Genomic DNA, 11,600 nt, shown 5'->3' on the forward strand with positions numbered 1-11,600 from the left:
AAGGAACTTGAGCCAACCATGCTTGAAACTTACGGGAACATCATGAAATTTATTTCTAAAAGAGTAGTTTAGTCAACATACCTAAAATTCACCCCTTAATAGTACTACGATGGTCCACCACACTAAACAACTTCAATCTACAACAATGCAACATATTTGTACCAATATTAGTAAGATTTCTATACTTTAAGTCATTTAGACTTTTTATCAAATATCTAGTGTGCATATCTTTCTACAACCTCCTCCAATGGAATTTCTTCACCTAACAACCACCTTTCATACCAATGATTCACCTCACAATCATCTCTAGACCATCCACAACTTCCATTAGCACATGCATGCCCAACAATTCACTCTCAACCCATAAATATTATCAATTAATTCATTTTACAATCTCTACAATAACACCACAATCTAGGTTAGGCATTTGTGGCTTCCAATCACCATCCCATAAGTCCTAACACATATTTCATATGTAAATAATCACCATGAATTAGTTAGAGGTAGTAGACATACCTATTGTAGACCAAATCTTGAAAGATAGCTTTTGGGGTGTTCTTGAGATTTTGAAGAAATCCTATGGAATCCAATCAAAACCTTGTTGTAACTAGTGATTGAGAAGTGAAATCAATATAAAAACACACGTAAAAACTCACCTTAGATGTGTATTGGAAGCCTTGGCCGGATTGGTGATGGAGAGAAAGCCCTAGTCTTGAAGAAATGACTTAGCCACTCTCTTTCCCCGGCCTTGGGGGTATTTTTATGTCTCCTACATGTGCGGTCGCGCACCTGGGCAAGTGAACGCGCATCTGGTTGCGCATACCCTCTAATATGCGCGACCGTGCATCTGGGCGCGCATATGGCATAGGTCCGGTAAAATGACCATAACTTTCTGTAGAAATATCCAAATGACAAACGGTTTGATGCGTTGGAAACTAGACTCAAAGAGATATAATTTGATAGTATATAACCTCTTAAGTCTTTATAGTTTGGTAGAAGAATGCATTTGAAGTTGGATCTTGTGCGAATTGAGACATCCTTTCCACTTAATGTATCCAACTTGTTTCACACAAATTCTTGCCATTCACAAAACTCATTAGTATGTTTCAACACTCCTTAAACATATATTTTCATTTTAAAATGATTTGGTTCTATCCCATGGGTCTCCTTTAATACTCGAATACGTTATTCCCGAATACCATTGGATCACTTTAAAATCTTAAATCATTAGGAAATGTTTAACGGGGCCTTACAGATCATACTTGGGTAATATAGGCGTGAGGCCCCAAATGGTCGCACTCGATCCATGTGCTCAAGCATGATCTTTCCAAGATCGAACCTCATCCTGGTCAAGAAGGCATAATCATACACACCTTCACCCGTGAGACATCAGTGTCGCTCTGGCTAGGCATAATCTTTGCATTGATCAGTCGTAGAAGAACCCTAGTTGGATGCTGGAATGTGCTTTTCTTCATATCTTTATGTTACTCATTGGCATCCCGCATCTATATATCAAGAGAGTCAACTCCACACAGCTAATGCTGAATATTAGGATAGTTTGGCCAATAAAGAAGACTCAGAAACAGCTTCTGAGTGTTCTTCGGGAATCCCATAATATGATTGATCAACTGAGAGGAAAAGGGGATCACCTTGACTCGAACCTGCACCTCATACACAGCATCCAAACAAGACTCAGTCTTCCCATTGGCATAAAACTCCTTCACTAAGTTCACGTTCACCGTATCTCCGAGATGGAACAAACTCTCAAAACCTAGGGCCCGAATGTTGTTGTAGATCCCAGAGTATTTCCGGGACAACTTTCTATCATCTATAGCAACCTCGGGGTCCGAGTTCACTGCAGGAACAAAGGTCTTGTACCAATGTCTAGCATGATCTGGGACAGGTCGAATGCCAAAATTGCACGCCGGGACCACATCAGCATCCGAGTCAATATGCTCCATCTCCTCCTCTATTGGGGCGGCAGGTGGTGCTCGCCTACCTCCTCTCCGACTACTAGATGAAACCCCAGAAGAACCGGTGTTATCACGCTTATTTGGACAACAAGACATTGTACCTGCATAAGACAAACATAATTTACCACAACACGTAAAACAACAAGTAAGAGCAAACAGGGTAACCACCGCACACTTAAGTCATTGGCATGTTCACAAGTACAATGCATACCAGAGCTCATACTACCCCATTAAAAGCACGTCACAGGTCATCACCAACCCGCCCAACCACCTACTAACATTACAACAACACAACCAAGGATTACACTATTGTAAAATACAAAATCAAGAAGCTAAACTAGTAACTAAGAAAATAAAACAAAGAAGTTATACTACAATACTACACAAGTACTTAACATGAATCGGACTTCCCAATTAGCAACTAGTAACACAATAGCATGGGGTGGTCAATCGATTTGCACTCGAGGCTAACACTTCACAATTTCACTAAATTAGCACATAACCGCCCACCCCACACTTATCATCCATCAGCAATTTCATTGCCAAGTCCCAAAAGTCAATTTCGTGCTCATAGTTCACCATTGGTGTAATTGGGGCATGTTTTCAAACATGTAATAGGCACTATTATTAATACTTCTTCCAATTTTAAATTGAGCATGCAATCCCCACAAATTTACACCAACCACACCATCCAACACAACTATATCATCATCATAGCACAACAATATCATAAGATGCGTAAAATATATCCCACAAGGCCTCCAATTTTCGGCCAAAAAGACACCCCCACAAAGCTTCATCACAAAACAATTCCAACACCATCAAGACACACCAAAAATCATCCAAAAGCATAAGAACAACAAAAATCCCAACAAAATCAAGCACAATTTCGGCCTTAGCGTGAGCAATTTACTAAAACGCTACAAGATAATAACTAACTAGGGTTAAGAAAAGTTAAACTAATACTACACAATATTATAAAAAAAATAAGGGTGGTGTAAGAAAAGAGAAGCAACTTACCTTGAATATGGAGAGATATGGAAAGATCTGAGGGTGGAAGAAATTTGGGGAAGAAAGGGGGAAATTTGGGATAAGAGGGAGAGAGAGGTTAGACAAAGAGAGAAAGATAATGGGCAAAAGAAATAAATGGGGCAGAAAATAATGGGGCTGGGGACTGGGGTGGGGCATTCAAAACAAGAAAAGAAATTTATTTTTTTTACTTACCTGGACGAAGATTTACACTACCGCGCCGCGGGGTGTAGCACGCGGCAATAGTGAGGATTATCAAAGACCTCACAATTTCATCAAAAGCACAGGGTGTGGTGCCCCACATGGCGCGCTAGGCCAATTTCTCAGAGTTCGACTCCTTTTCGCTTTTTAGCCCACGGGTTGCACCCCAACTCTATTATGTACTTTGTTGCACCCTATTTTGTACTAGTCAAGACAAGATTCAACTTGTGATTTCTCTGTTATTGATGAAAAAGAGTTGTCACCTAATATTTAAAGGTATATTAGGGTACTTGTTTAATTACTAAGTCATATTTTTATTATTAGTCTGCTAACCGGTGAGATTATGGGTAAGGATTCTTGTTCTTCAAAGGGAAAGGTGTTAGGCACCCCTTAAAATCTACCTGAGGTAGCTCCATAGGATTTAAACTAAGTTTGGGATGAGTTATTTATAAAAGGGCTTTGACTAGTGATAAGGAACATTGCTTACTATATATCTAAGTATGGTATTGATAGAGAGAATGTGGGGTCTTATAGGGATATGAGTTTATGAAGAAGTTTATAAGATATATTGAAAGGGTTTTGACATTGGTACATAAGTGGTCTAGATTTTTATAAATTTATAAAAGGGATTGAGTTATGAAAATACTTTGATTTGGGGGATGTCTATATATATAATGCTAAAGGGACGTTTCTGAAAAATCATATCTAGAATTTACCTTAGATTCAGAGGATTTTTAAAGAAGGGGTTATTTACCGAAAAAATTCCTTACGGGCGACAGTTTCTTGAAATTCTGATTTTCCTTTTGAAAATGAAGCTAACATATGATTCTTCCTTTTGAAATAGAGCTGATGTTTCGTTAAGTTCTGGATTTCAAAATATTTAAAGGAAAGAAGGGTGAGTGAAAAACATAGTAATTAGCGAGCAGATTGTAACTAGCGAACTAAAGATTTACGGGCGACAGTTTCTTGAAATTCTTATTTTCCTCTTGAAAATGAAGCTAACATCTGATTCTTCCTTTTGAAATAGAGCTGATGTTTCGTTAAGTTCTGGATTTCAAAATCTTTAAAGGAAAGAAGGGTGAGTGAAAAATATAGTAATTAGCGAGCAGATTGTAACTAGCAAACTAAAGATTTACTGCTAGCTAATTTCCCTTTTAAATCCTATGTTGTTAAGGCTTGACAAAGTTTACATGATACCAAAGCATGAAAAAAAAACATGTGTTATAATATATGAGTGTTATATACATGAGAGATAAACAACAATAAAGACATAATAAATACAACTAACATTGAACTAGTATATGCAGTAAACTAAATTAACGAGATAGTAATAATGATAAAGGAGTTGAGGGAAAGAGGACTGGACTCTGTGATTGGGCCCTAAGAAGGCAGGCCCAGCAGCGAAGAAACACGGATACAAGCTGAATTTGGACTCCTCAATGAGATGCAATAAAGCTGGAGTTGGGCCTGAGTTCATCATGAACCCAGTAGCCCAAATAGATGTACATGTTAAAGAATAAGAAAGTCATTAGACATATATCCCATATATATTTAACATATTCTAATTACATATAATACTTTGATGTACATAACAAATACACAAACAGATAGTTGAAGCAAGAATAAGATTAATATGGTAGAGGAAATTATACATTAATGTGGTGGCTTTACTTAGCAAATAATTCACATTGGAAACCTTTCATTGTCATTAAACACTAAACCCTTAAAGAACTGAATATGTCAATGAATTAAGAGCTAAGGAGGGAACCCCACTTGAGGTCGATGTTACCTTTGGATCCCCCGACACTTCAAAATTCCCAAGGGACTCAATGCCCAGGGCAATGCTTGTGCCGGGGAGGGAAACCCAACCTTGAGTTGAACTCCGCTCCCAAATACCCTTAATCACTAACTACATATTTTTCTTACGGGTTTAAGTGCCAATGAGGCCCTTCCAATGCAAACTAACTACTAAGGTATTAGCTACCACGAAATGTATACTTTTCTCTTAATAGAAATAGCATAAGAGAGTACAGATTATTATTAATACTAAATAGGGAACCACATATCAAGGAGACCTAAAGGGGGAGGGGCTGAGTTCAGAATACTCATAGATAAAAAGAGGTTTTATAATCACACCATTGCAGGAATGAATCATTAAAGCATAACATATTCAAACAAGCATTGATAACATTACTTGGCACCTTAAAGACATTAAGGCAGATTCAAACCAACAGTCATGGTCAGCTATTGCCACAGAAAGGTTATCAAAGTCATGGGATTAAACTCTTATCATGATTACATTTTCACAGGTTCAAATATGGGACTTCTGAAGTCACAACAGGGTCATGCTTCTCACAGTATTAGCAAGTCAATGTGTTCAGATAATACCAACAAAGGAGCTTCATAAGGTTTGAGAGTCAAGCTCAACTTCATGTTAACAGTAAAGAGGGGGACTAAGCATCACCCAAATCAAAACATAGTGTTACAAAGTTAAGCAAGGATACTAGCAACATTCAGTCAACTATTCATAGGCAAGGTAAAATAGATAATGATCTCATATAGGGAAACGAGCTTTACTCATTACAGAACCAAGTTGATCATGCAAATGAAAAAAGGAAATGGAAGCTTTGTATCAAAACCAAATCATTTCAAACACAAGTCTAGTTTAGCATGTAAGTATGGGGTGACCATGTTTCAATTCCTAGAACTATCAATTGACTATAACAGTATGTCTAAATCCTACTTTAATGGAAGATAAGCTAATGATAGATGCATGTAGACTTTACAGAAATTCAGCAGGGGCTCAAAGAGATTAAGGACAGGGATGTATTGCACATATGTGTGAAGATCTCAACTGATATGGAATAGACAAACTCAGTTGTGCAGCAGTTATTAGTTGATTTTATCCAAACAAATCATGACTTACAATGAGAAGATGAAAATAGTTTAACCTTATAGAATATATATGCAGCAAAGATTCATGAGAAGAAAACAACTTGATGCAAATGAGATAGTTTCCTATGCATACAACAGTTGAGCATGATCATGAGAAAGTCATAGTGATAGCTCAGATATCATCCTCAGAGTTAACAGGTACAGATACAGGGAGGAAAGGCATCTAAATACTCAGACTCTTTTAACTTAGTTAAGGGACATGGACATATTGTATATCAATTATGATTACCAAAAAATGAACCTAATCATAAACAAATAGGATGCAGGGAATAATATGCAGAAATGAACATTACAACAGTATCATTGGTGAAAGTAAAAATATGAACATGATTGGTTTAACAATAATAATAATCCAACAGAGTAAGGACCATAGTGGTAACTCAAAAACAGTTTAACAAAAACACAGGCATACTAGAAGATATTTAGATATTGTAAGTTCAAACTTAAGGTTAAGAAGTAGGGGAACATAAGTCTTGAACAAGTTTAGGTTTTATTTTAGCAATAACTATCAAGTAGTAAACTTAGCTTCCAAAAACTCATAAAATTTACAGAAGTACAATAAACAGAGATGAGTCTACTATAAGTCACTGAGAACTACGAGGTTTGTATTGGACATGAACATGTAAGAATTCAGGCATGGAGACTGTAGGAGAACTCAAGACAAAGATCAATAATTACCATTCATGACTTAATCAATTATCACTTAAGGAATCATAACAGAACAGGCTAATCATAAAAGATTGTTACACTAACAAAACATAACTATCAAACATGTCAAACACATATAACATAATTATAATCTACAGAACATAACATCGACATATCTAAATCATTCAGAGAGATGAACAAAAGAAAAAGGGAAAGAAAGGTGTTAACCTTCTTAAGGGCAGCAGACCAAATGAATCCCTTTGTTGCTTAAAGTTCCCAGAAACCTTCAAGGTTAAACCAGCAAAGAACTTGACAAAAGAGATAAAGACAGTAAGAAAAGCTAAGACCAGAAACCCTAATGTGCTTAGTGTTTTTGTGCTTAGTGTGCTCAGTGTTAGGTTTTCTTGGCATATATCTCTATTAGGTGAGAGCATTGAAGCCTCCTTTTATAGTGGCATTCAATGCCTCTAGAGTTTCAGTGTTCAAACCAGGATAGTGGAGAGTGACGATGATTTGATGATGTGAGCATAGTCAGGTAAAATCAGAGAGAACAGAGGGTAAATCAGTGTTTGATTTTACCTGAGTGGAGAGATATGAGAGGCTGAATGTTGAGGCACAAGAAACCATCGGTCAGAACCCTAATACCCAGAGGTCATTGCATTTGACCTTTTGGGTATCGAATATTGATGATGAAGCCAGTTAACATCTAGTGCTTGCTTTGATTTGAAAGGACAAAAGAAGAAATCAGGTAAATTTGAAGTTTCACCTTTTGGGTCTGATTTCTTCAATTAGGGTTTTGAAATCGAAAGGCGAAAATGGAAAGAACGATAGGACCAAGAGTGCTGGAACAAAAATAACAAACATGCATGCCATGGATTTGAAAGGTCAGTAGCGATTTGAAGTTTCACCTCTGAGGTTAGGGTTTCAGAATTTAGGTGGTTTGAATTTGTGATTAAAAAAGGGAATGTCAAGCGAGAATTGCAGATAAGGAAGACAGGATGGATGATTTATTGATAGATTCATGCCCTTGCACCAATTTGTGCAAGGCTAAGGTGATTGATGGGTCTGTAAGCTCGAGTGAGAAGAAAGAAGAAGAGGAAAGGGGGAGGTGAGGTGGTTGAGTGATGTGAAAATGAATTAGGGTTTAAGGGAATAGGGGTCCGTCTCTAGGTTAATGTTGAGAGATAGAATACGGGCTGTTGGATCTGGTAATCAACGGCCCTAGAATTTCGGGCATTTAGGATTTTTTTTTAGAAAGAATTTTAAGGGCCATTGGATTACGAGGTTTGAACGGTAGAGATAGGGTATTTGGGTGGCTGTTTTAAAAATCAAAGAAAAATCAGAGATTAAATGGGAGCCGTTGATTAAATGGATCAACGGTTCAGATGTGTGTGTGTTTGTTTTGTGAGTGGTAAAGGAGGTGACGTGGCAAACATTGATTGGTGCGAATAGAGTTACTTGGATTGCAAAGTTGGAAGAGAGGGGTGGACTTGGGATGGGTATTTCCGGATTGGGTTGTACATTTGGGCTAAAATAATTTAATAAATAGCCATTTTGTACTTGGTTAAGGAATTGAAATTGTAGCCTTTTAGTTTTTAACCCTTTTTAAAATCAATTTAAATAAACTTAACAATTTCAATAAAAATATGGTAAAATTATAATTATACGTTACTAATTATTTTAATTAATTATCTATAAATAACACATATTTCGAATTATAGCACTAATTTTAAAATATTAACATAGTAACCTAATTCATTGGAAACTAAGGAGTAATTTTGTCAAATTATAAAACCTATGTAAGGTATATACAAAAGTTATTTTTATAACAGTAAATACATTTGTAATTACACAATATTAGTACTATGTGATTAATTTTGAAACTAATAATTAATTAATTTATAAAATAGATATTCATTAATAGAAAATACTTTTAAAATATTTATTGTAAATTGTTAAGCGTGAATAAATTAATTTTAAAAGGGGGGTCAAAATTGGCTGTCAACATACTTATTTTGTGTCCAATTCATGCTCATATTTGTCCAAACAAGCATCAAAACTCCTAAACACTAATAGTCCTAATCTACAATCATCTAAACTACTCTACAAAAGCAAGAAAAGGGTTAGAAGTAGTTCTGAATTATAATCATCAACTTGACTCCGTCACTTAGGCTCATTTGATCACGATGCTAGAGGATTGCTTGCCAAATTCTCCAACAAGGTACGGTTTTAACCTGTACCCATTCACCTTCCAGCGCTCATTCCCTTCCTCATCTTGGATCTCAATAGCGTCATACAGTAAGACATGTTTCACCACATACGGACCTGTCCATCTTGACTTGAATTTTCCAGGGAACAACCTAAGTCTGTTATTGTATAGCAAAACTTTGTCCCCTTCATGAAACTCCTTGGGCTTAATCAGACGATCATGACACCTCTTGGTCTTCTCCTTAAAGATTCACGTATTTTTATACGCATCCAGTCTAAACTCCTCCAATTCATTCATCTGCATCAACCTGTGTTCACATGCAAGACTAAGATCAAGACTAAGCAACTTAATTGCTCAATAAGTTTATGTTCTTTCTCAACAGGTTGGTGACATGCTTTTCCATACACTAATTTGAACGGTGAAGTCCCTATGGTTGTTTTGAATGCAAGTTTGTACGCCCATAGAGCTTCATCCAACTTTACAGACCAATCTTTACGAGAAGCACTAACAGTCTTTTCAAGAATTCGTTTAAGATCACGGTTAGCCACTTCAATATGCCCACTAGTTTGGGCATGGTATGGGGTTCCTATTTTGTGTGTGACCCCATACTTGGACAGCAACACAACAAACTGCTTGTTCACAAAATACGACCCATTTTCATTGATAATCACTCGAGGTGTCCCAAAGCGGGTAAAGATGTTCTTCTATAAGAACTCACACACCATCCGAGCATCATTGGTCCTAGTAGGGATTGATTCGACCTATTTAGAAACGTAGTCAATGGCTACTAGGATATACTCATAAGAATGAGACTATGGGAATGACCCCATGAAGTCAATGCACCAAACATCAAAAATTTCACATGCCAGAATAGAGTTTAGCGGCAGCTCATCCCTCTTGCTATTATTACCTGCCCTTTGACACTTGTCTCATGCGGCTACATACGCCCGTGTGTCTATGTCCAAAGTAGGCCAATAGAAACTGGCTTCCATGACCTTTGTTTCAGTGCGATTTCCACAAATAGTGTCTTCCATCTGCTCCATCATGATAATGAGATAGAATGCTAGTCATCTCTCCTTTTGGTACACATCTTCGAATCACACCATCTGCGCACAGTTTAAACAAGAAAGGATCATTCCAAAAATAATATCTTACCTCTCCTTGAAGCTTCCTTCTTTGATCACGAGAGATGTCACGCGGCAACCATCCACTAGCCAAAAAGTTAGCTATATCAGCATACCAAGGCGGTCTTTCGGAGACCGTAACAATGGAGAAAATCTGCTCATCAAGGAACTCTTCCCTTATTTCCATTATCTCTACCAGAGGTCTCTCAAGTCGAGATAGATGATCTGCGACTTGATTTTCTGTGTCCTTCAAATCCTTGATCTCTAAGTCAAACTCTTGGAGAAAAAACACCCACCGCATCAAACGCGGCTTGGACTCCTTCTTACCCAGCAAATATTTCAAAGTTGAGTGATCAGTGTGCATAATCACTTTACTCCCCACAAGATATGATCTAAACTTGTCAAAAGCAAAGACCACAGCAAAGAACTCTTTCTCAGTAGCGGCATAGTTAACTTGAGCATCATTCAACGTCCTACTTGCATGGTAGATGGGCCTAAACATCTTATCTTTTCTTTGTCCCAGAACTTCCCCTACAACTACATCACTAGCATCACACATTATTTCAAATGGCTAGCTCTAATCAGGCGTCATCATAATAGGAGCACTAACAAGTTTTTCCTTTATCAATTTGAATGCTCTTAAGCACTCCATAGTGAACACAAAGTTGACATCCTTCGCTAGCAATGCGGTCAACGGCTTGGTAATGCTGGAAAAGTTTTTGATGAACCTTATATAGAACCCAGCATATCCCAAGAAACTCCTTATGCACTTCATAGAAGTTGGTGGAGGAAGTCTATCAATTACGTCAACCTTTTCTTTGTCAATTTCAATACTGTATGCAGTCACTTTGTGGCCTAGAATAATTCCCTCTTTCACCATGAAGTGACACTTCTCCCAGTTAAGGACCAGGTGAATGGCTTTGCAACGTTTGAGCACTAGTCCCAAGTTCTTTAGGCAGTCATCAAAATTATCCATGAATACCTCTAGGCATTTCCCCTTCAGATCTGAGAAGATAGACATCATGCACCTCTAAAAAGATCAGTTGCAATACACAAGCCAAATGGCAACCTCTTGTAAATGAAAATACCTGAAGGGCAAGTGAAAATAGTTTTCTCAACATCTTCTGGGGCACTGGGTATCTGATTATAGCCTGAATACCTATCCAAGAAACAGTAACAGCCATGTCCAGCCACTTTCTTGAGTATCTGATCAATAAAGGGAAGTGGGAATTGGTGTTTCCTTGTTGCATCATACAACCTTCTATAATCAATGCACATTCTACACCCAGTGACTGTTGTTGGGATCAATTCATTGTCTTCATTCTTCACCACTGTCATAGGCCTCATTCTTATGTACAACTTGCACAGGACTGGTCCATTGGCTCTCAGAGATGGGAAAAATCACTCTCGCATCTAGCAACTTGATAATCTCCTTATACACTACCTTCTCCAAATTATTAT

The 11,600-nt window shown here is 37.4% G+C and overlaps 1 protein-coding gene and 1 long non-coding RNA gene across 2 annotated transcripts; both read right to left on the reverse strand.

The window, feature by feature from the left end:
• Positions 1-514: 514 nt before the first annotated feature.
• Positions 515-3,107, reverse strand: LOC104086745 (uncharacterized). The gene is made up of 3 exons (XR_011415783.1): positions 2,994-3,107; positions 657-2,074; positions 515-577 (listed from the first exon to the last, which is right to left on the reverse strand). It is a non-coding gene; the product is annotated as an uncharacterized lncRNA (long non-coding RNA).
• A 5,709-nt stretch (positions 3,108-8,816) lies between these two features.
• LOC138909984 (uncharacterized) lies at positions 8,817-10,698 on the reverse strand. Its single transcript, XM_070201201.1, has 4 exons — positions 10,171-10,698; positions 9,333-9,644; positions 9,055-9,255; positions 8,817-8,909 (listed from the first exon to the last, which is right to left on the reverse strand). The coding sequence occupies exons 1-4, from the start codon at positions 10,696-10,698 to the stop codon at positions 8,817-8,819; spliced, it is 1,134 nt and encodes a 377-aa protein (XP_070057302.1).
• Between the last annotated feature and the right edge of the window lie 902 nt (positions 10,699-11,600).

Source organism: Nicotiana tomentosiformis, chromosome 4 (genome assembly GCF_000390325.3).
Source record: "Nicotiana tomentosiformis chromosome 4, ASM39032v3, whole genome shotgun sequence".
NCBI lineage: Eukaryota > Viridiplantae > Streptophyta > Magnoliopsida > Solanales > Solanaceae > Nicotiana > Nicotiana tomentosiformis.

Excerpts from the sequence above, each read along its gene's own strand:
- LOC138909984 (XM_070201201.1), bottom strand. The coding sequence starts at position 10,698 with ATGTGTGATGCTAGTGATGTAGTTGTAGGGGAAGTTCTGGGACAAAGA. Across the intron at positions 9,256-9,332 it reads TCTTGATCTTAGTCTTGCAT|GAGAAGACCAAGAGGTGTCA; the intron begins GTGAACACAGGT and ends TGAATCTTTAAG. Across the intron at positions 8,910-9,054 it reads AAGGGAATGAGCGCTGGAAG|AGTAGTTTAGATGATTGTAG; the intron begins GTGAATGGGTAC and ends TTGCTTTTGTAG.